This window comes from Bufo bufo, chromosome 9 (genome assembly GCF_905171765.1).
Source record: "Bufo bufo chromosome 9, aBufBuf1.1, whole genome shotgun sequence".
Taxonomy (NCBI): domain Eukaryota; kingdom Metazoa; phylum Chordata; class Amphibia; order Anura; family Bufonidae; genus Bufo; species Bufo bufo.
Window position 1 is genome coordinate 211,629,386 of NC_053397.1, and position 25,539 is coordinate 211,654,924.

The window sequence follows — 25,539 nt, forward strand, 5'->3', positions numbered from 1 at the left end:
ATTATTCCCTTATTTTATCCTGTAGCTATATCATTTTTATACAGCCTCCACTGGTTTCTTGTTATCTCAATGGCAAGGACCTTCAACAATCTCCTGGTGCATGGAGAGGCTCTATATTGCAGAGTAGATTAAAACTTTTTGTGCATTGCAAATACATGGTGGTCACCCAGACCCAGGGCCATGTGCTTACTTGGCAACCTAATGTGCCACACCCTGAAGAATACTCCCAAGTGGAGCTACAAGAAGAGAAATAATGATCTTACAACCATATATAATGCTGACGCAACCTTTCTAGATAGTGAACCCTCTGGGTTGCCATGGATGGAGGCCCTCACCTCTGGTGTGGAATCTGTGGGCAACGACTGATGTGGGTAAAACCAGTTTGTATCAGCAAAATTAAGAGATGGAATATGTAGAAGGCCAAGGTTGGTAGAATTTATGCAATATGATAATCCAAGCAGAACGTCAAGGATAGCGGAATCCATTCAATATGGTAATAAAAGCAAAACATCGGCACTGGCAGATTTCGTGCAATATGATAATTCAAGCAGAATGTCGGGGCTGGCAGAGTTCATGTAGTATGATAATCCGAGTGGAACTTTGTGACTGGCAGAGTTCATGCACTATGATAATCCAGGCTAACCAGGTCAAAAGCAAGCAGCAATACAAAGACTAACTAACCTGGACCAGTGGTTGTAAAGTTCTTAACTAGCCATAGAGTATAGTACTGAAAGAGTTAAGGACTCTTTAGTTGCTTAAATTGTTGTGGTCAAGTAACATTGTAGAGTCAGTAATCATAATCGGCAGAGGTGCAGAGCAAAACAAATGCTAATTACACAATATAAGTATTTCAGCTTCAAAATATTGATAGCATATCCTTAGAACAGGTCATCATTATCAGATAGGTGTGGTCCAACTCTCTATATATCTCAGCTGATCAGCTATTTAAAAGGGCTGTGGTGTTCCACCAGCATAGGGGCTTGATAAATGACCCCCAAAATGTTTGGCTGCCACTGATGTATAAACAAGAACTCATTTGTCTGGTAAAAGGTGCAGAAAAGTAAATTTTCACAAGAAACCTTCCCTTCTGCTTTCGTGCTTGAAGCGCTCCCACCGCCTTGAAATATTCTTCATTTGCCGCCGAGCTGAACACTTTTCCTGGTTTCTTCCTAGAGAAAAGGCTTTAAAAAAATAAATAAATCAGAATGCCTTTTGTTACAGTACGAGTCCCACGACATGCATCTCTTCAAATGATCAGAAGAGGTTTATACAGAATGGAAAATGATTTCCCCGGCACGGACGCATCCGGACTTTACATTCCCAATAATTTCATATCCAGTTATTAGCAAAGCAAATATTGTATCTGTTTGCGGCGTGTAATTTAATCTGCACCGATAATCATCTTTTACAATTCTCAGCAGGTGATAATCCCCTAAATCTGAATGTGCTGAGCTCAGTTTTTGCTCAATATTTGCAGTCTGCATACGTGATGATAGACGCACAAATCTTTGGCAAGGTGGGGGTTTGGTTACGGTGAAAGCAAGGCATCTCGGGGGTGACATTCGTGCTGTAGGTGGGACCTGACTGAGCAAAAGGTTTGATAAAGGTCCTTTTTAGATGCTTCCCATGACAACACTTCCTGCCTTGTGCCATGAAGCTTCAGTGTTGTCATACGGACGCTGAGCATATCCATCAGTATCGGCTAATTTGGGGATGGTGGTTGAAATTCGAAACTATAACTCTATGGAAAACGAACTGCAGTAAAGGGAATGTTTGATCAGGTGAACCCTATTGTTTAAATCAAGCTTTTATGTTCAACTTATTGTTAAAGACTTTTTGGTGTTTTCTTTTTTTTCCGATTATTAATATTTTTTTTTTAAATCAAATAAAAATAAATAAATGTTATAATCTGGTTCAGCCTCACAATAGGCTGACACTTGCTGTTTGGTTGAGATCGCTTCTCAGCAGTCATCTCATTATCAGTTTATAATGACAGATGACACAATCATACCGTTTGCAACAGGCGATCTGAATGTCCTGTTTTAAGTGAATGGGGCAGAGCACGATACCGAGCATAGCCACTATACAATATACGGCGCTGTGCTTCGTAAGCTGCGAGAAGGCAGTGGCCCTCGCAGGAGCGCTGGTGCCTTCTCGAAACAGCTGATCGGCAGGGGTCCTGGGTTTCTGAACCCCACCGATCAGATATTGATGACCCATCCTGAGGATAGGTCATCAGCAAAAAAATATTTGAAAAAAAATCTCGGAAACCCCCTTTTAAATCCTGGCTGTCTGCAGCCACCACTAGGGGGAGCCCAATGAATGCATATTTATACAGTTCCCATTGAATAAAATCATAAATCTGTATGAAATATGATTCTAAACTCTCCCTGAATGGCTGGGCTGCTGGTTGGTACACCTGCATATGGGTTATCATGGCGGCCATGTTGCTTTTCACCCAGCTTTTCCTGAAACGGATATAAATAAGAAACGGCAAATTTTCAAAAATCAAATTACCTGCAATTTTCTTGATTTCAAAATTTTAATTAAAAAAAAATATATATGGATTTAAGGCGATATGCTGTTTCCCACAGTGGGAGGGATGTTTGTTATCTCTGCCTACAGCGGCGTGAAATATCACATTGCAGCGATAGATCTTCTGTTACTTTGTGTGACACATTTTTTGGCAGTTTTTTTTTTAATGTTTTTGCAGGTTCTTTGCTCCTGTGTTAACTTTTCACACTTTCCCCCAATAACCAGCTGTTACTGGAATTGACAGCAGCCACGTTAGCAGCAGCGCAGGAGAGCGTGCTGCATTTACTGACCGCAGGAGAGCGTGCTGCATTTACTGACCGCATCCGTGCTTCCGTTTCCACAAAAAAATAGAACATGTCCTAATCTTGTCCGCAATTGCGGACAACATTAGCCATTTTCTATTATAGTGCCGGCGATGTGCGGTCCGCAAATTGCAAAATGCACATTGCCGATGTCCGTGTTTTGCGGATCCGCAAAACACTTACAGACGTGTGAGTGGACCCTAAGTGGTGCAGTTGCGGCATCAGGGGTTGTATAGTTGTCCCAGCAGCTGAACCACTTGTATGCCGCTGCATGTCCTCTTGCTAATTGCAAATTTAGTTTGGGTGTAGGGCTGTTAGATGCGACTATGTGTCTTTAAAGGGCTTTTCCAGGATTTTGATACTGGTAATCAGATACTGATTGGTGGGGATCCGACTCCCGTGACCCCCGCCAATCAGCTGTTTGAGAAGGCAGAGGTGCGGCCTTCTCCGTGCTTACCAAGAACAGCGCCGTACATTGTATAGGAGTGCCAGTGCATTCTCAAACAGCTGATCGGTGGGGGTCCCATGTGTCAGACCCCCCCCCCCCCCCCCACTGATCAGATACTGATGACCTATCGGTATCAAAATCCTGGAAAAGCCTTTTAATACTAAATTTGCATGCCACAGGGTTGTTGCAGAAATTTCAGCGACTGTCCTATTCATCTTTATGGCGCTTGGAGAAACCTCTGTGCTTCCTGACAAAACAACCCCGTTCAAATGGATGGTAATACTTTGAGTCACAAAAATCTTCTTATTCAGTTTAAATTTAATCCCTTTAAGAGATTTTAGGGAATTGCTTAAAATAGTAGGTATACCGTTGAAAACATTTTTTTCTTATCGTTCCAAGGCATCCAAAATAAGAATTAAACAATTTTGCACAATGTCTTAAACATCCCCTGCTGTTTTATGTTTCCCGTTCCTCTACAGACCTATATGTCTTCATGGTAACTGACTACACACGAAGCCTTTGCACATTTCTTCTTCTCTCTTTCTTTATTAATTTACACTCAGTAGGAAAGGACGCAGACGAAAGTGACTGTCTTATCAGACTACGCACAGAGTTTGCTAGTAGTCTGTTACCATGGAGACACACCGTCTATAACACAAAGCATATACTACCCTACAGAGTTTATTTCCCAGAAAATGGGTAAGGCCCCTTTCACACGAGCGAGTATTCCGCGCGGATGCGATGCGGGAGGTGAACGCATTGCACCCGCACTGAATACTGACCCATTCATTTCTATGGGGCTGTGCACACGAGCGGTGATTTTCACGCATCACTTTTGCGTTGCGTGAAAATCGCAGCATGCTCCTCTTTGTGCGTTTTTCACGTAACGCAGGCCCCATAGAAATAAATGGGGTTGCGTGAAAATCGCAAGCATCCGCAAGCAAGTGCGGATGCGGTGCGATTTTCACGCACGGTTGCTAGGAGACGATCGGGATGGAGACCCGAACCTTATTATTTTCCCTTATAACATGGTTATAAGGGAAAATAATAGCATTCTGAATACAGAATGCTAAGTAAAACAGGGCTGGAGGGGTTAAAAAAAAAATAAAAATCATTTAACTCACCTTAATCCACTTGCTCGCGATGCCCGGCATCTCCGTCTGACTCTTTTACTGTATAGGACCTGTGGAGAGCATTAACTATAGTTTAAGGACCTGGGATGATGTCACTCCGGTCATCACATGGTACGTCACATGATCTTTTACCATGGTGATTCACCATGGTAAAAGATCATGTGACGTACCATGTGATGACCGGAGTGATGTCATCGAAGGTCCTTTAGCCAGGTCCTAAAGAAAAGAATACAGAAGCAGATGCCGGCTGCGCTATCAAGTGGATTAAGGTGAGTTAAATTATTTTTTATTTTTTTTAACCCCTCCAGTGCTATTTTGCTTTTCATTCTGTATTCAGAATGCAATTATTTTCCCTTATAACCATGTTATAAGGGAAAATAATACAATCCACAGAACACCGATCCCAAGCCCGAACTTCTGTGAAGAAGTTCGGGTTTGGGTACCAAACGCGCACGATTTTTCTCACGCGAGTGCAAAACGCATTACAATGTATTGCACTCGCACGGAAAAATCGCGGGTGTTCCCGCAACGCACCCGCGCATTTTTCAGCAACGCCCGTGTGAAAGAGGCCTAATGGAAATGCAATTTCAGGTCCTTCTCCATTAGTCCTATTATTTATGAGCAGACTATCTCCGGATGTAGTAGAGTTAAGTCACACTTGGTAAGTTATCACATCTAGTTAACGCATTATGACTGTGAACTCTGCTGCATCCCTACCTCTTATGTAAGTCTATGCAAATGCAGCAGTTAAAGGGGTTATTCGAGACTATAAAAAGCTCCCCTATATGCCTGGGCCCCTCACACCGAATATAATTACCTGGCTACCCGCGCCGCTCCTGGTCCCTGCACGGCTGCTGCTGCATCTCCCCGTGTGCAGATTAAAACATCCGGTGTCGGGTGGAGCAGCCAATGGCAGATGGGGACAGGCATCTCTAGCGTCACCCGCGATGCTAGGGAGGCTCGTCCCCGTCCCCGCCTGCCATTGGCTGCTCCCCCATCCCGACACCAGATGTTTTCATCCGCGCACGAGGAGACGAAGCAGCGGCGCGGGGAGCCAGGTAAGTATATTTAATGTGAGGGGCCCGACATAATGGGGAGCATTTTATAGGCTTGGATAACCCCTTTAACACATACACTTGGTGAGTTATGACATATACCGTTGTTAACGCGGTATGACTGTTAACTCTGCTGCATCGGCATGTCTCCCTTTGGTCTGTAAATCGGATACAGACATCGGCCATTTGTAAATCACTCTGTGATACTTTCACATTGCTTCTCATACTCATGGGGCAGTTCTAACAACATTAGCATTTCAGGGAATTGTTATTTAAAGGAGTATTCCAGAGCAAAGAAAAAATTTTTAGTGGGGAAAAAAAAATAATCCAAGAAATTATACTTATTGTGCCCAACCCTCTCCGATGCTGTTTCAAGGGTGCCGGCACTGCCTGGGTTCCTGCTGCTCGCCACTTCCTGCTCTTGTCTGGGCACAACCGGAAATGGCTGGGATTGACCATCAACCAATCGCTGGCTGAGGTGAGTCATCACTGCGGCCAGAGGTTGGCTGAGCAGCATTTACAACCATTTCCTGCAGGAAGTGGAGCACGGCTGGGACCCTTGCCCAGTTGGAACAGCCATGGCAGAAATTGCGAGGTATAAGTACTGCTATTGTTTTATTTTTACCATGGACAATCCGGGAAAAAGCCGGCATACCCTTTAAGCAGGTACTTACCATTTCCCTAAAAAGTAAAGTTTCACATTTTCATTCATGTCCTTTCTTTTTGTTACAGGATCTTCCCTGAGGAGTCGACGATGACTGAACTGGCGACGTACGCCAACCAACTCCCTGTATCACAAATTATACATCAGGTAAAACATATTTTTTGCCTCTATGACCACCAATGACTGTTCCGAAATCTGGGTTGGTAATCCAGCTCCAGAAGACGTTGGTGCTGTATCAGACTGTGGTGTCCATAATATATACAGTCTTCACATGTCAACCGGACCAGTGTTACTGTATTTGCTCATGTACAATCTGTATACTCGGTCAGGTACATTACATTGCTTAGTTTCTGTTCACATCAGGTGTGTGATGTGCGTTTGTAGTATATGTCAGAAAGACTTCCCATAAGAGCGATAACTGTCACCATGCAGCGCTGTTCTTGGCATCAACAGAAAGGTAGTTGGAGCCAATTGAGCCCATTTGGGTGGATCTGATGCAGCAGTAGCAGGCTAGGAATCTAAAATGCAAAATAATTTTTAGAGAACATGCGCTGTAAGACAAAGAGAATTTTTTTGATGCAGTCCAGAATAATGGCCTTGCGTTATCCCATTTCCACAGCAACTGAAGCTTTATGCACAGAACTGTAATTTTATCCTTTGTTATGATGTCTATATGTGTCATAATAATTTTTTTCTCCAAATCAACTTTGTATACATTACCTCAAAAGCGTAGGATCAGGACTCACCGAACATAAGCTTTTATACAATAGAACTGCATTTTAAAAGTGATGTGAAAAAGGACTTGTAATATCGAGATGTCTCCTGATTATACAGTGGCATACAAAAGTTTGGGGCCCCTGGTCAAAATTACTGTTACTGTGAACAGTTAGGCAAATTGAAGGTGAAATGATCTCCAATATGCGTAAAGTTAAAGATGACACATTCCCTTTGTATTTTAAGCAAAAAAATAATATTTTCATCTTTTTCGGTTTAAAATAAAAACGGAAAAAAGGGCCTGAAGAAAAACTTTGGGCACCCTGCATGGTTAGTACCTAGTAGCACCTCCTTTGGAAAGTACCACAGCTTGTAAATGCTTTTTGCAACCAGGCAAGAGTCTTTCAATTCTTGTTTGAGGGATTTTCATCCATTCGTTCTTGCAAAAGTCTTCCAGTTCTGTGAGATTCCTGGGCCATCTTGCTTGCACTGCTCTTTTGAGGTCTATCCACAGATTTTCAATGATGTTTAGATCAGGGGACTGTGAGGGCTATGGTAAAACCTTCAGCCTGCGCCTTTTGAGGTCTTTTGTGGATTTTGAGGTTTGTTTAGGACCTTCAGCTTTTTTACAGTTGGTGCTGTTTGCTTCCAGAATTTGCTGGAATTTCATTGAATCCATTCTTCCCTCTACCTGTGAAATAATCATTGTTCCATAATGGCTGCAAACAACCCCAAAGCATGATTGATCCTCCTCCATGCTTAATGTTTGGAGAGGTGTTCTTTTCGTTTGCCCTTTTTTCTCCAAACGTACCTTTGCTCATTTTGGCCAAAGAGTTCTATTTTAACCTCCATTGGTCCAAGATTTGTTTCCAAAATGCTTCAGGCTTGTTTAGATGTTCTTTTGCAAACTTCTGATGCTGAAATTTGTGCTGAGGATGCAGGAGAGGTTTTCTTCTGATGACTCTTTCATATTTGTGCAGTTGTCGCTGAACAGTAAAATAATGTACCACAACTCCAGAGTCTACTATATCTTCCCGAAGGTCTTTTGGAGTCAAGCGGGGGTTCAGATTTGCCTTTCTAGCAATCCTCCCGACTCTGCACCGCGCTCCACTGGCCAGGGCCTTGCGTGCACACATCGTCAGCGTGCTGGCTGACGCTGTGTGTGACGTCAGGTCCCTCCCAGTGCATGCTGGGAAGAAGACGCGGTCCGTCTCCTGCGGACTCCATCAGCCAGCTGCGCACCCTGCAGGAAAGGTAAGTATATTAGCAGGGGCTAATGGATGATTGCGGTGGGGGACATGGATGATTGCAAATAGCAATGGCAGCATGGGGCTGATGGCGCTGGATGGGGGACATGGATGATGGCAAGTAATATATTGCGATATATCGTTATATTGCACATGCTTCAGATTATATCGCTATATAGATTTTAGGCCATATCGCCAAGCCCTAACGTGACGTCATAGGTCTAGGAAAAGGCTGCAGCACTTACCAAATCTCCGTGTTCTTTTCAAACAGCTGATCGGTGGGGGTGCTGAATCCCAGCGATCTGATATTGATTACCTATCCTGAGGATAGGCCATCAATATCAAAATCTCGGAAAACCCCCTTTTAAAGGGGTTCTCCATTTTAAACAGTCCATTTTTGTTACAAGGGTCCCCTGATGATAAGCTGATCACGGGTTTCCTGCTGCTCAAAACCTATATCGATCAGCTGTAGTCTCATGGGGAAAGCAGCAACAAGTGTTTCATTTCGCTGCAGCGCCATCACAGGGGGAATGAAGTATTACGCTGTTCCCTTTGAAATAAATGGGCCTCGCACGTAATCCATAGACGTGCCGGGTCTTCCAGAGAATCTCTTTGTAGCAATTTTCCTCTCTGGCTAATAGATGAGGGTCTTAAATGGTGACCTCTTCCACTCTATTAACTCCGTATTCTCTAACAGGGTTTTTGAAAATGAGTTTTCCAAATTAAACTGCCCCTTTTTTAAAGGAGATTGTTGATGAGATGAGTTGCTGAACTATATTAGCTTGTGAAAGGATATAAGGCTTCAGAAAAACTACTGTAATTTCCAGATTGGAATATTCTCGGGATTATTTGGCCTGCTTCAGTGGCTTGGTGTGTTCTGATTGGAGTCCTCCACTGAAGCCTATGGGATTTATGGAAACGGCCAATCAAGTGCTTGGTGTTTACATGGGAATGAATGCAGGAATCTATGGAGGACCTCTAGAACTTTACTGCCCTCGCTGTGTTCTAGTTTTGTACAACAGACTGCCCTTTCTTTGCTTCGCAGACTTACATAAATGAAGTTGGGGGTATGGGAATATGCAGAAACCAGGCTAATTTGTATGCTGTACTGCTGGCGGACTGGGAGGGGGTCACTGGATGTTCTCCAGACAAAGCCAACTTTAGTGACCACTGGGTAGGTGGTATCTGTTAGATTGGTTAGGGTCTGACCAATGCGACCACCACTAATCTCGAGAACATGGGGCCTGTTCCCCCATCCGAATAAGATGGCAGACTCAATGGGTGCGTCAGAAATGGCAGAGTACAGCGCTCGTCTGTTTCCAGCAGTTCCATACAGTGTGCATGGTCAGCCAGCCGCTCCATTGAGGAAATGGGACCCCATTCTCACGATCGGTGGGGTTCTCAGCAATCAGACCGCCACCAGATTTTACCCCATTCATTATGATGGTCTTAGTATAGGTCATCAAGGTTAGATCGTCTGATTCTCAGGATGTCCACATTCATCTGATCAAATGATTGCCCAACGCAGTGCTGTACATGTGCTAGTGGCCGTGTCTGGTATTGCAGCTCTCTTCATCTGAGTCCCTTTCAAAAAAACAATATATACCTCAACCAGGGAATGATTACTTAAAGAAGTAATTAACTGGCATAAGCCTATGGCAAACTACCACAATACAAAACCTACAAAAAATGCCAGGCCGCTTATAATGAATTAATGCTTTATTGCAAAATCATATAAATTTACAAACCTGATTAAAAGTAGTTTGATGCAGGAGATCAAAAGAGAGACGACATCACTGGAGGAAACATACAGCGGATGCATGTCCGTGCATCAGTCCATCAATGCAATACATAGGAAGATAAAGTGCAAATGCAAACAAATCATCTATAATCAAAAGGACATCGGACCATTACCCATACTGCGTCTCCTTCAGGATGGCGCCAACCCCAACGCGCGTTTCGGCGTACCTTCGTCTGGGGGTAGCGTCATCACTGGGGGGACACAGATTAAAAACACCAGTCAGCCAATCACCACGTAAATACTAATGATCTACGTCGTCTCCGCGACTCAGGAAGTGAGGTAAGAGATTGCAGCCAGCGCCAGGGAGAGACATGTGATCTGTATCATATCACGTGTTCGCACGGCGATCACGTGATGAAGATGTTAACACGTGATCGCGTCACAAGTGTCGCGAGTCCGTGTCTCCACCTTCATAGAACCATTGCGCATGTCGGATTTACCAAATGACGTCATGAAGAGCTCAATGATCTAGATGTTATATATATGAAAACCCAGCACAAAGACACAAGGTAAGAAGGAAAGGAGGAACACGGGAGCGGCCGCCCTGAATGGAAACTGAAAGAATGAATAAAAGGGGGTAGCGGGACACCAAAATCAATGAATTTCAATCTATAATTTAAAGAATGTAATAAAGATGAATGTTAATGAAAAATCATAACGAATATATCTGTGCGTGATTATTGTGAAAGTAAACTCATAATATAAAGAAAATAATACTGAATTCTAAAACATGATAAGCCACAACATGCCCCAAAAACATCCTAAAAGTGACCCAACGCCTAACACACAGTGATGTTGGTGCAAAAATATAAAAATTAGACATTACAATTTATAGTTGACATGATTAATTTATATTGATTCTGATCAGTGATTCATAATTGACTATCAATTTCTCAATTCATGATTCGAAAATACACTTCACTGATCATCAGTAGAGACATATGCATGATTGAACAAAGCTATTCTTGAATGGTGTACATTTTGATCCATGATTCAAAATTGATATCAATAAGGTCCACACACATCATCAATAGGTTAAATCTATAACAACTCTGTTTCATCTGTGGCAAATATATATATATGTGTGACGCATCATGCCCGACCATGATTATGTGACCAACAAAGTGCAACTGAAACAAAACAGAAATCGTGATGTTGCAATAACATGCAACATACGAAGATATCAGATCAAAAAAGGGGGGAAGATCCGATACATACTTTGTGCAGATTCAAGCATTCATCTATACATATCTATAATGAAAAATGCTCTCCATATGTGACCCTATACTTATGAATAAGTGTAACCCAATAAATAAAACCCCTATTAAGGAGCGTGCATATAAATACACACTTAAAAGTGAACCAGGGGATAATGCACAGTCTCTGATTATTGATATCCGGTGCAGTGGTCTGGAATAGACATCAGATCTATATCCAAAAAAATGATCGCCTATCAACAATTGACAGGCACATTCGTGTGTTAATACACATACTAGTCACGCCAATGACTTTTAGTCTGATGTCAACCAGACCAAATATCCCCATGACTGCATCTACCCACCTCCTCACTGGATCTCCACAATATCGCAGAGTCGCAGACTGTACGATATGTGGAGAGTGTTTATCAAGGTGAATTGTAAAAAGGCCGGCCCCATGGATGACCCTAAAAAAACGCGGTCAACAGCTGTTAAAATTCGCGAGCGAACACTAAAACAAAACCCACTTGGGTGTGGAGACCCGGATTGGACCCTATAAATATGAGGAGAAACCAGTGGACTCATTCAAGCCATTAGTCCAAACCATTTGGACACAGCGTGTTTAGTTTCCAAATCCACTTACATTCAAGCTGTGCCAATCTTTTTGATATGTTTCCACCTCTGATATTTTTTAGAACACAATCAATCGCCCGAACTTTCAGATGCACAGGATTGCAGTCGTGATATGACTTGAAATGTCTAGCCACCGGTTTTAGGTTGCTCATATCTCCTTTCATTGGTTGCTGACACGATATCTCTAACGTGTTCACGCACTCTAACTTTTAGCTCCCATGTGGTTAAACCCACATAAATTTTTGGGCACGGACATTTCGCGTAATAGACGACCGCTGTACTTGTGCACGTGAGACACTGTGTCATTTGGAATGTTTTCCCATGAGTCGAATCATCGAACGAAATCGCTCTCTCCATATCTGGACACGCAATACATTTTCCGCATGGGACAAAACCCCATCTCGGCTTTCCTATCCCTGGGAACATTGGCTGGCTTTGTTTCAAAAAGAGGCTACGAACAAGATGGTCTCTCAAATTTTTAGAGCGTTTAGCCGTTACCATTGGACCTGAGGATATGTATTTGACCAAGATGGGATCGGTCAACAGCACAGGCCAAAATCTTCTTAAGATATCCTTCATCTCAAGCCATCTCCCATGGTAGCCCGTGATAAATCTTGTCTTATTGTCACTGGTTGAAGACGGGAGCCTGTCCTTGCTCTTCTGTATGCTTTCTTGATTGAACGTGGACTGTATCCACTTTATCTTCCTATGTATTGCATTGATGGACATGTATCCGCTGTATGTTTCCTCCAGTGATGTCGTCTCTCTTTACTTCTTTTAATCAGGTTTGTAAATTTATGTGATTTTGCAATAAAGCATTCATTATAAGCGGCCTGGCATTTTTTGTAGGGTTTGTATTGAGTCCCTTTCAAGTAAAGCGCCATGGCCCCTTCGAGGGTGAGAGGAGTCGGCCTCCACCGATATGATATATTAATGGCCTCCCCTGACGAAAGAATCTCGGAAACCTCCTTTTAACATTTATCTTGCGTGCCTCTCAAACCAACATCTTCTGATTCACTGCATTGCATATTCTTTCTTCATCATCTTCTTCCTCGTTCCTCCCCGTGAATCACTAATGTTGTAGCACTCATTGTGAAACAAGGATTTTGTACTGAGCATAAATATCCCTTTATTGCAATCTCTATTCGCTTCCATTCAGCACAAATTGTCCTGCTCACAATTTAAGCAGCTTTTGAGCAATTCCTGTGATTTATGGAGACTGGAGACCAGTACAATAAGTCAGCCGAGCTATCACCATAGAAAAAAAGTGATTTAGAACCGGCACAGAGTCAACTTGTATTAATGCCAAGAGTGGGCACCACACACACAGGAGAGATACCGTGTGATATATGAGCCCACCACAGTGTAGCAAATAATGGGAATAAATATGAAACGGTCATGGGTGCGCACGTAACACCACAGCAATTGTTCTTCTCGTGATTTAGTGATAACTGAAGCCTGATACTTCCCAGCATTGTACAAGCTCCTTGCTGTAGATGGGCTATGCCTCCGAGTCTGCCCAGCCTGCTGCATGATGGGTGTTGTGGTGTCCCAACAGCTGGGGGTCTGCAGATTGCAGGTCATTGGTCTACAGGGTAACTTACAGTTTAAGTTCACCTTTTGCAAAACTCAGAATACAAATTGCTACAAAATATATCTTCGCAGTCACCTGAATAGCAATTACATAACACTCATTTAAAGCACTATGGATCTATTGCTTTCTTATAATAGTCTTGTAGGGCTCCAAGAAATCACCCTGAACTACTTATCCTCAGTTACATCCTGTATTTTATACTCCAGAGCTGCACTCACTATTCTGCTGGTGCAGTCACTGTGTACATACATTACTTATCCTGTACTGATCCTGAGTTACATCCTGTATTCTACTCCAGAGCTGCACTCACTATTCTGCTGGTGCAGTCACTGTGTACATACATTACTTATCCTGTACTGATCCTGAGTTATATACTGTATTATACTCCAGAGCTGCACTCACTATTCTGCTGGTGGAGTCACTGTGTACATACATTACTTATCCTGTACTGATCCTGAGTTACATCCTGTATTATACCCCAGAGCTGTACTCACTATTCTGCTGGTGCAGTCACTGTGTACAGTCGTGGCCAAAAGTTTTGAGAATGACAAAAATATTAGTTTTCACAAAGTTTGCTGCTAAACTGCTTTTAGATCTTTGTTTCAGTTGTTTCTGTGATGTAGTGAAATATAATTACACGCACTTCATACGTTTCAAAGGCTTTTATCGACAATTACATGACATTTATGCAAAGAGTCAGTATTTGCAGTGTTGGCCCTTCTTTTTCAGGACCTCTGCAATCCGACTGGGCATGCTCTCAATCAACTTCTGGGCCAATTCCTGACTGATAGCAACCCATTCTTTCATAATCACTTCTTGGAGTTTGTCAGAATTAGTGGGTTTTTGTTTGTCCACCCGCCTCTTGAGGATTGACCACAAGTTCTCAATGGGATTAAAATCTGGGGAGTTTCCAGGCCATGGACCCAAAATGTCAACGTTTTGGTCCCCAAGCCACTTAGTTATCACTTTTGCCTTATGGCACGGTGCTCCATCGTGCTGGAAAATGCATTGTTCTTCACCAAACTGTTGTTGGATTGTTGGAAGAAGTTGCTGTTGGAGGGTGTTTTGGTACCATTCTTTATTCATGGCTGTGTTTTTGGGCAAAATTGTGAGTGAGCCCACTCCCTTGGATGAGAAGCAACCCCACACATGAGTGGTCTCAGGATGCTTTACTGTTGGCATGACACAGGACTGATGGTAGCGCTCACCTTTTCTTCTCCGGACAAGCCTTTTTCCAGATGCCCCAAACAATCGGAAAGAGGCTTCATCTGAGAATATGACTTTACCCCAGTCCTCAGCAGTCCATTCACCATACTTTCTGCAGAAGATCAATCTGTCCCTGATGTTTTTTTTGGAGAGAAGTGGCTTCTTTGTTGCCCTTCTTGACACCAGGCCATCTTCCAAAAGTCTTTGCCTCACTGTGCGTGCAGATGCGCTTACACCTGCCTGCTGCCATTCCTGAGCAAGCTCTGCACTGGTGGCACTCCGATCCCGCAGCTGAATCCTCTTTAGGAGACGATCCTGGCGCTTGCTAGACTTTCTTGGACGCCCTGAAGCCTTCTTAACAAGAATTGAACCTCTTTCCTTGAAGTTCTTGATGATCCTATAAATTGTTGATTGAGGTGCAATCTTAGTAGCCACAATATCCTTGCCTGTGAAGTCATTTTTATGCAATGCAATGATGGCTGCACGCGTTTCTTTGCAGGTCACCATGGTTAACAATGGAAGAACAATGATTTCAAGCATCACCCTCCTTTTAACATGTCAAGTCTGCCATTTTAACCCAATCAGCCTGACATAATGATCTCCAGCCTTGTGCTCGTCAACATTCTCACCTGAGTTAACAAGACGATTACTGAAATGATCTCAGCAGGTCCTTTAATGACAGCAATGAAATGCAGTGGAAAGTTTTTTTGGGGATTAAGTTAATTTTCATGGCAAAGAAGGACTATGCAATTCATCTGATCACTCTTCATAACATTCTGGAGTATATGCAAATTGCTATTATAAAAACTTAAGCAGCAACTTTTCCAATTTCCAATATTTATGTCATTCTCAAAACTTTTGGCCACGACTGTACATACATTACTTATTCTGTACTGATCCTGAGTTACATCCTGTATTATACTCCAGAGCTGCACTCACTATTCTGCTGGTGCAGTCACTGTGTACATACATTACATTACTTATCCTGTACTGATCCTGAGTTACATCCTGTATTATACTCCAGAGCTGCACTCACTATTCTGCTGGTGCAGTCACTGTGTACATACATTACATTACTTATCCTGTATTGATCCTGAGTTACATCCTGTATTATACTGCAGAGCTGCACTCACTATTCTGCTGGTGCAGTCACTGTGTACATACATTACATTACTTATCCTGTACTGATCCTGAGTTACATCCTGTATTATACTCCAGAGCTGCACTCACTATTCTGCTGGTGGAGTCACTGTGTACATACATTACTTATCCTGTACTGATCCTCAGTTACATTCTGTATTATACTCCAGAGCTGCACTCACTATTCTGCTGGTGCAGTCACTGTGTACATACATTACATTACTTATCCTGTACTGATCCTGAGTTACATCCTGTATTCTACTCCAGAGCTGCACTCACTATTCTGCTGGTGCAGTCACTGTGTACATACATTACTTATCCTGTACTGATCCTGAGTTACATCCTGTATTATACTCCAGAGCTGCACTCACTATTCTGCTGGTGCAGTCACTGTGTACATACATTACATTACTTATCCTGTACTGATCCTGAGTTACATCCTATATTATACTCCAGAGCTGCACTCACTATTCTGCTAGTGCAGTCACTGTGCACATACATTATTTATCCTGTACTGATCCTCAGTTACATCCTGTATCCACCATCAGAATAGTGAGTGCAGCTCTGGAGTAACAATACAGTAATACAGCATATGCAATGTAATGTATTTGAGGTCCCTCCTCTTTTGTGTATGAATATCATGTAAAATCATGGTGTTTGGTGAACATAGCCTTCAGACACGACCAATACATTAGTCAGATTTCGCACAGACTATTTTCTCTCCATCCGCTCATTTTGGGTCTGATGTGTGAACAGTATCGGCATCCTTGGCCTGTTCTGTCCTGCCGCTATGTTGCCTGTGATGTCAAATCTGCCCCCGATCTCCAGCATAACGCTTTCCGCGGCTGTCAGGCGGTCTTTGAACATTTTTATTTATGGTTTTTGTTGGTTCTTTAATGGATACAGGCAAAGGTTGGGGAATTAGGTTAATTAACTTCATTGGTGGCCGTAGGCCAATGTACCGTGCTTGATGAGCAGAGATAATGGGACTTATCGCACGTAGCAGTTCTGCTGGATGCCCTTTGGATATTCATTGTCATTGAAGATGGTTCAATATACCCTTGGACACTTTCTGACTATGTCAGGACAGATTGTTTGCCGGTGATAACACTTTCGTATGGTTTTCATCAGCAGTGGCTAATTAAAGAGGCGCTAAACCTTAAGTTCATCTTATCTTAGAGATTGCAATCTACTGTTTCCTGTTATCGGCTCTTTCAGGGCAGGGAGAGTCCCTTTACATGGGATGATGTACAAGCAGAGTGTCGGCAAGGGAGCGCTACTTCCCGACAATCTGCTGATCGCTAGCGGACGAGACTGCTGCATTTACATGCACCGATCTCCTCCAGAGTATGGGGAGGAGTGATCACTAATGGCATTGCTCATCCCCATACAGAATCATTGTTTTCTGGCAGCGATCTGCCGCCTGGAAACAAGGATTTTTGTGTTGCACTAACAATCCAATGAGCGTTTCGGCACATTCTTTGGGTAATCAGCGGTGCATTTACACCGCCAGATCATCGCTAATGAGTGTTCCTATGAACGCTCGTTAGCAATGACCTTTTTGATTCTTGGGCCGTGTAAAGGGCCTTTAAGGGCTGTATTAGACCTGCAGATAGTCAGCCAGATCGTCGCTAAAGGTACCTTTTACACGAGGAGATGATCGATACGATTGGGCAACGAACGAGTCGTTTATTTATGTAGTGAACGTTTCAGCGATGACCCTTTTTAGATGCGACGATTATCGTTCACAGAATCGTAATTTCGATCGCATATTCCATTGCTTGTAAAGCAGACCGTTGCGTGGTGTTGTGGACAAATGAATCGCCTGTAATCGTGCATGGAGTGAGCGATTCCGGTTTACACATATGAAATCGTTAACGTCCTACGAACCAGCGTGAAATCGACCGATTGTCGGTTGGGGAGCAGCCTGCCGGAGATGTCTGGTTCCGGCATTGCCGGACGTTAACTGACACCCGCTGGCCCCATTCACTATAATGAAAACCGGCGGAGATTCTGCCGCAACCGCCTCTCCATCCAGCCCCATTCACTATAATGAAAACCGGCAGAGATTCGGCTGCAACACGGCAAACATCCCGAGAAGCGGCCGGACGAAAAACTGCTGCTCACAGCGGTATTTGTCGTGCCGATTCTCGTCATGTTTGCCGGGTTGCGGCCTGATCTCCACCAGTCCCCATTATAGTGAATGGGGCTGGATGGAGAGGCGGTTGCTTCTGGCAATTCCGAAATGCACAGAGATCAGGCTCTTCTCTGCCGGATCTCTTTACCGCAAGTGTGAAATAGCCCTATCAAGCTTTCATAGGAACGCTCGATAGCGATGATCTCCCCGTGATGCAGGTTTGCTCGTTCATCGGGCAATCACAATTTTTAAGCAGGCTAAAAAAAATCATGGTTTGTTTGCCGGCGGCAGATTGTGCCATATAATCACGGTCTGCTTCCGGCAAGTAATGACTTTGTATGGGGACAAGCGACAGCTTTATCGATCACTGCTCCCCATACTTTGCATGTAATAGCAGTGGGCTCCTCCACTGACGACGTCTGGTCCCCATCTGTCGGCTTCAGCATACAAGGGGTCACTTGCGTTGTTGCTGCAGCCTGGAACTGGCCACAGCGGTGACGTGTCCTCAAGCAGCACATCATTGCTGGTTCACATGCCGCTTGTGAGGATAGTCTGTGTCGCACGTGACCTCGTCTATGTGGAGGTTGACCACAATGACTTTGCCACCCATTTTTCAGAACTGGAGTGAGGGGGGTAAAAAAAAAAAAAAAAGCAAAGTGCCACAATTTTTAGATTGAATAAGCAAAAAAGAATTCTGTGGAGGGATTGATAAATTCTCCGCAAAAATGCACAACTGATCGGTCCTCTGACTGTAATTTTGGCCAATAGGGTTATGAACAATTGCAGCCATGCACGGACAAAAAGGAACCGTCTGCCGAAAATATTAGCACCCCTATTTAATATTTGGTGTGCAGATGACGGCTTAGGATTGCAACAAGCCGGATGGAAATTTTGATGGGTTGATGACGTTTGTGCAAATGAAGGTGACCCTTTTATGGCTGAACATCGCGCCTTTGATTTCCCCTGGTCTTCGGTCATCGGGATTCATTGCTGGAAAGCCACAGAAATCTGATGAACGGAGAACATCATTAGGCTAAGACCAGGATGAGTAAGGCTACTTTCACACTAGTGTTTTTTGTGGATCCGTCATGGATCTGCAAAAACTCTTCCCTTACAATAATACAACCGCCTGCATCTGTCATGAACGGATCCGGTTGTATTATGTCTTCTATAGCCATGACGGATCCGTCATAAACACAATTGAAAGTCAATGGGAGACGGATCCATTTTCTATTGTCGGAGAAAACTGATTCGTCTCCATTGACTTACATTGTGTGTCAGGACGGATCCGTCTTGCTCCGCACCACATCGCGGACAGAAAAACGCTGCTTGCAGCATTATTCTGTCCGCGATGGGAGCGCAACGGAACGGAATGCATTTTGGTGCATTCCGTTCAGTTCAGTTTTGTCACCATTGACAATGAATGGGGACAAAACAGAAGCGTTTTTATCCGCTATTGAGATTTTATGACTGACCTCAATAGCGGAATTGAAAACGCAGATGGGAAAGTATTTGCAAATCTTCCGGATTTAAACTGGAGGTTCTAAAATATATATATCTTCTTGTAAAGTGGAGTTCCCGGTTATTCTTTGTGCGCTGGGCCCTGCTGCTCGTCGTATAGCTGGCGTTCCGCTGTGTTTCAGAGCTGTAAATGACCCAGCAGCGGCGTGTAAATGTCACATTGAGAATTCTGTCTCCTCGCCGGACTCTCAGACTAAATGAATTAAACAGCGGTGGAGACATTGAGTCGATACGCTCCGAACAACAAGTGTGAGCCGCCAAACAGTTTGCATGAAGTAAATAGGAGCTTCACGTGAATGGTTCCCCAGAAGCCATCGCCGCAAAGCGTAAACAGCGGGGTAACCTTTCCATTTGTCGCCCGTATGAAATGCCAAAGTCATATTTTTAGCGTAATGAAGTAATAACTGCGTGCTTCATTACGCTGGTCTGACTTACAGTACTGGAAATGTACTCTGTGATATCACCGCGCCGGGGACTTACTCTGCACAAAGCTGCAAGTCACCGCAGCTCCTTAGACTTTGAGTCGTCCTCTTCTGTCAAGTCCAGAAAAATTCAGTTCAACCATTTCTATGGGTTCAAAATGAGCACCGATCGACGATATAGCAAGTGCACATTTAAAGGGCATCTGTCAGCAGTTTTGTCCCTATGAACCTGGCTGACCTGTTACATGTGCGCTTGGCAGCTGAAGGCGTCTGTGTTGGTCCCATGTTCATATGTGCCTGCATCGCTGAGAAAAATGAAATTATAATACATGCAAATGAGCCTCCAGGAGCAGCAGGGGCGTAGCCATTACACCTAGAGGCTCTGCTCTCTCTGCAACTGCCGTGCCCTCTGCGCTGTGATTAAGAGGGCCAGGCAGTGAAAACGACATCACAGCCATCCCTGTCGATCAAAGTGCAGAGGGCTCAGCAGTTGCAGAGAGAGCAGAGTCTCTAGGTGTAATGGCTACGCCCCTGCTGCTCCTGGAGGCTCATTTGCATATATTAAAACCTGCTGGCAGATGCCCTTTAAGGATCTTTTGCACAGGGCATCATTTGTCGGGAATGATTTTTCAGGCAATAATTGCCCTATATGTTAGATTTTTTTGCTGTGTAGAATAGTATAGTAGACAAGTATTCTTTACAAAGGCATCCTGTAAAATAAAGTGTACCGCATATACAGTATATATATATTTTTGGCGAGCCTAGGGGGGACATGTTTCTGTATGCCTTTACAGTTAGTCATGTGAAAAAATTAGGACACCCTTTGAAAGCATGTGGTTTTTTGTAACATTTTTAATAAATGGTTATTTCATCTCCGTTTCAACAATACAGAGAGATTAAAGTAATCCAACTAAACAAAGAAAACTGAAGAAAAGTCTTTTCAAGATCTTCTGTAAATGTCATTCTACAAAAATGCCTATTCTAACTGAGGAAAAAGATAGGACACCCTTGCCCCTAATAGCGAGTGTTACCTCCTTTGGCTGAAATAACTGCAGTGAGACGGTTCTTGTAGCCATCTACCAGTCTTCGACATCGGTCTGAGGAAATTTTACCCCACTCCTCAATGCAGAACTTTTTCAGCTGTGAGATGTTTGAGGGGTTTCTTGCACGTACAGCCCTTTTCAAGTCACCCCACAGCATCTCAATGGGATTCAAATCTGGACTTTGACTTGGCCATTCCAGGACTCTCCATTTCTTCTTTTTCAGCCAATCTTTGGTTGATTTACTAGTATGTTTTGGGTCATTGTCATGTTGCATGGTCCAGTTCCGCTTCAGCTTTAATTTTCTAACTGATGGTCTCACATGTTCTTCAAGCACCTTCTGATACACAGTAGAATTCATCGTGGATTCTATGATGGTGAGCTGACCAGGTCCTGCTGCAGCAAAGCAGCCCCAAACCATGACACTTCCACCTCCATGCTTCACAGTTGGTATGAGGTTCTTTTCTTGGAATGCTGTGTTTGGTTTACGCCAAACATGTCCTCTGCTGTTGTGTCCAAATAATTCAATTTTGGACTCATCTGTCCAAAGAACATTATTCCAGAAGTCCTGGTCTTTGTCAACTTTATCTCTGGCAAATGTCAGTCTGGCCTCGATGTTTCTCTTGGAAAGCAAAGGTTTCCTCCTTGCACACCTCTCATGCAAGTTAAACTTGTACAGTCTCTTTCTGATTGTTGAGGCATGTACTTCTACATCAACAGTAGCCAGAGCCTGCTGTAGTTCTCGAGATGACACTTTAGGGTTTTTGGAGACCTCTTTTAGCATCTTGCGGTCTGCTCTTGGGGTGAACTTGCTGGGGCGACCAGTCCTGGGCATGTTGGCAGTTGTTTTGAAAGCCCTCCACTTGTAGACTATCTTCCGGACAGTGGAATGGCTGATTTCAAAATCTTTTGAGATCTTTTTAAATCCCTTCCCAGACTCATAGGCTGCTACAATCTTTTTTCTGAAGTCCTCTGACAGCTCTTTTGCTCTCACCATGGTGCTCACTCTCACTTCAACAGTCAGGAGCACACCAAACTAAATGTCTGAGGTTTAAATAGGGCAAGCCTCATTCAACATGCAGAGTAACGATCTACTAATTATGTGCACCTGGTGTGAGATCTGAGCCAATTTAAGAGGGAATACATGTGAGGGTGTCCTATCTTTTTCCTCAGTTAGAATAGGCATTTTTGTAGAATGACATTTACAGAAGATCTTGAAAAGACTTTTCTTCAGTTTTCTTTGTTTAGTTGGATTACTTTAATCTCTCTGTATTGTTGAAACAGAGATGAAATAACCATTTATTAAAAATGTTACAAAAAACCACATGCTTTCAAAGGGTGTCCTAATTTTTTCACATGACTGTACATTCGTCGGTGGCATCTGCAAATGCACCCTCAGTTGTATGGCAAAAATGTGGTATGAATGCCACCTAATGTGTATGGGGGTGTCCTGATTGTATTCCGAGAGCAGATGTCAGGGACATATGTATCAAATTGTTTTTTTTTTTACACAATAAAAGCACACAGAGCTATGGGGACTGGGTATTGCGGATGTGCTAGCGGCCATCTAGCAACCCATGTCCTCAGCTCTATACACAAAATCCCGGTGACAGGTTACCTTTAAAGATATATGGCCTCTTTTAGGGCCACTTTACTTTCTCCAAACCATAAGGAGGACTCTTCTTCTGCAGACAGATTTTACATTCTTTTAAGACTATTAAACAAGGCTACAGACATCTTGCAGAGAAGCAATTCCGCCTCTATCAGACCTACACTGAGGACCAGGAATAACCATCCCAGCATCAGATGTTTTAAAAGCATAAAATGCCAAAGGTGTCCATAGTCATTCCGAGAAAATCGAGAAATAAGTCATTTCTTCTGACGTTAAGGCTTGAAACATTTTACCGGTTGTCACGTTAGGACGATTTGCTAATATTTGCTGCAGGCGCCTTGTATTCTTTCTGAGCTGTTGGTGGCACATATGTAAAAGGCTCCCCGGGGCTCGATGTCTCTTCTATCTGCCTCACAGGACTTGTTTCCTTTTTTCATTTATGGAACAGAGAAGTCATTTAGAAATTGGCTAATGCCAAGGAGTTGGATCATTTTACTGGCGATGGTAGTGATTTGTTAATTTTTACTGCCCTTTTGTATGTTTTGCACTACTTTTGTCTGTGTTTACTGATCCATCGCGTCAATAGTCTACGAGTCCATGAAAAAACACGGATGGCATCCTTATTCTGTCCCTGTTTCACGGATTGTTGCTAGGAGATGCTCAGCTGAGCATTGCCCGTTGAATACGGATGACACACAGAGGGCAAAAACGGATCCTTCACAGATGAACCACTGCCCATCTTGTCACTAATGTCATCACAGACTCTGCAGTTTGGAAAAGGCCTTAAAGGACATCTGTCAGCAGATTGTACCTATGACACTGGCTGACCTGTTACATGTGCGCTTGGCAGCTGAAGGCATCTGTGTTGGTCCCATGGTCATATGTGTCCGCATTGCTGAGAAAAATGAAGTTTTAATATATGCAAATGAGCCTCTAGGAGCAACGGGGGCGTTACCGTTACACCTAGAGGCTCTGCTCTCTCTGCAACAGCCATGACCTTTTGCACTATAATTGACAGGGCCAAGTGTGACCACATTTAGGGCTCATTCAAGCGACCGTATATTTCTGTCTGCATCCGCTCCACAATTTTGCCGAACGGCTGCGGACCCATTCATTTCAGTGGGGCCGCAAAAGATGCGGACAGCCCACCGTACTTCTGTTCCCTGGCCCCTCAAAAAAGATAGAACATGTCCTATTCTTGTCCGCAGTAGGCGTTTTTATCATAGGGCTGGCCGTTCTGTTCCGCAAAATGCAGAACGCACGCGGCCGCAGTATCCGTGTTTTGCAGATCCTCTCATCTCAATGAGCTCTTACACTGCCTGGCCCTTTCAATCAAAGTGGAGAGGGGGCAGCATTTGCAGAGAGAGCAGAGCTTCTAGGAAAAAGGGCAACGTCCCCGTTTGCACATATTAAAACTTAATTTTTCTCAGCAATGTGAACACAGGACCAACACAGGCGCCTTCAGCTGCCAAGCGCACGTGTAACAGGTCAGCCGGCGTCATAGGGACAGATCTGCTGACAGATGCCCTTTAATAAGAGATCTAGATAGTGCTGTGGCTTGCTGCTGTAAGAGAGGGAGAAAGAGCTGCTCTCACACAAACTTATTTTTTATCTGTATATTTTTTATTTTTTTTCGCTGCCTAGACGAACCTAATGTAATCTCTATGGGACTATTTACATGCGTATTTTAAAATCATAACATGCGCTAATTTTATCCATTTTGCACTTGAAGATGGAACCTAAACGACTTGCGCTGTCTGAGATTTTTTTTCATCTTGTCGTCACTACCCGTTTAGCATCCCCTGCCTTAGGGCAGCGATAAAGCAGCAGGTGCCACAGAACTCTTGTCATGTTGCTCCGCCGCCATGTTCTGTCCTTTTGGTTCCATCCTTTGTGAACTCTAATTGCTGACATTTTCAATAAAACACGATTGTAGTTTAGAATGGACGTCGTACCGGGGAAGGGCACAAAAGGAAAAAAAAGTTTCTCTGGAAATGCCACCCTTTTATGTAACATAATATATTCCCCAGCTAAAAACTTCATTTGCTTTAAATTAACTTATATTTCCAGTGAGAACGCCTGAAAGAAGCACAAAGGGAGGCTCAGTGATTTAGTCTTCCATCAAATAAAACACATAATTAAAAAAGGGGAAGATGGCAAAGAGCTGCTTGAAAGCGTCGCGCTCCCTCCCACTGGGAATTCAGATTAGAGAAATTAGAAAGAAATTGGGAGATAGAATTAATTTTTGCTTAAGCAGGAAAGTGTCAAAAGCCTATTATGTTAATTTTTCAATTTTGCTTCCACTAGTCACACATTCTAAAATGGTCGCATCCCGGAGAACACTGTAATTAATGTCTATTTCAGCCGCAGAACGCGATGAAACAAGTGTCAAGAGCCGTGCACACACCACCGGGTGTCCACATTATAGAGATGTCATGTCATCTGTTTTCACGGGGCAGCATTTTATTTTGTATAAAGGGACACCGTCCCAAGACGCTTCCTGCGCAGAGCCCTGAGGCTACCTGCACACGTTGTGGATCATGCATGTTTTTTTCCGTGTTGTAAAACCGCAACGTAATACAGAACCAGCAAAGTGAATGAGATTGGACAGACCCTCATGTACACTTCGTTTTTTTTCTTCCGTGCAGAAATTAACCTGCCGTGTGGATTTTGAAATCCGCAGAATTGTTTGCGTGGATTTTACCCCTTTTATAATGCAAAGGGTGAGATCAGGGCGAAACCGCATCAAAATCTGCAAGTAAGGCCTCATGCACGCGGCCGTTGCTCAGCCGTTCATATTGCGGTCCCCAATGCACTGGCAACTTCCGTGCGGATTCTGCAGACGGATCCAGACCCATTCAACTTGACTGGGTCCGTAATCCGTCCGTACCGCGTACACTACTTTTTTTGCGGCGCGGAGGCACGAAGCGAAAACCCACGGAAGCACTCCGTAGTGCTTCTGTGGGGTTTGTGCCTCCGTTCCGCACCAGACCTTCCGGATTGCGGACCCATTCAAGTGAACGGGTCCACATCCGTGATGTGGTGCAAAAAACGTCCGGGGCCCACAGTTTGCGGGCCCAGCCGGCACATGGTCGTGTGCATGAGCCCTAACATGGCGGATTTTGGTGCCAAAACGCTG

At 43.7% G+C, this 25,539-nt stretch overlaps 1 protein-coding gene across 1 annotated transcript in view; it reads left to right on the top strand.

Annotated features, from left to right (window-relative positions):
* Positions 1-25,539, top strand: part of PIGK (phosphatidylinositol glycan anchor biosynthesis class K) — a 110,663-nt gene that overhangs the window by 63,684 nt on the left and 21,440 nt on the right. The window contains exon 10 of the mRNA XM_040407630.1: positions 6,206-6,284. Within this exon, the coding sequence (XP_040263564.1) occupies positions 6,206-6,284 (79 nt within the window). The remainder of the gene's footprint in view (positions 1-6,205; positions 6,285-25,539) is intronic.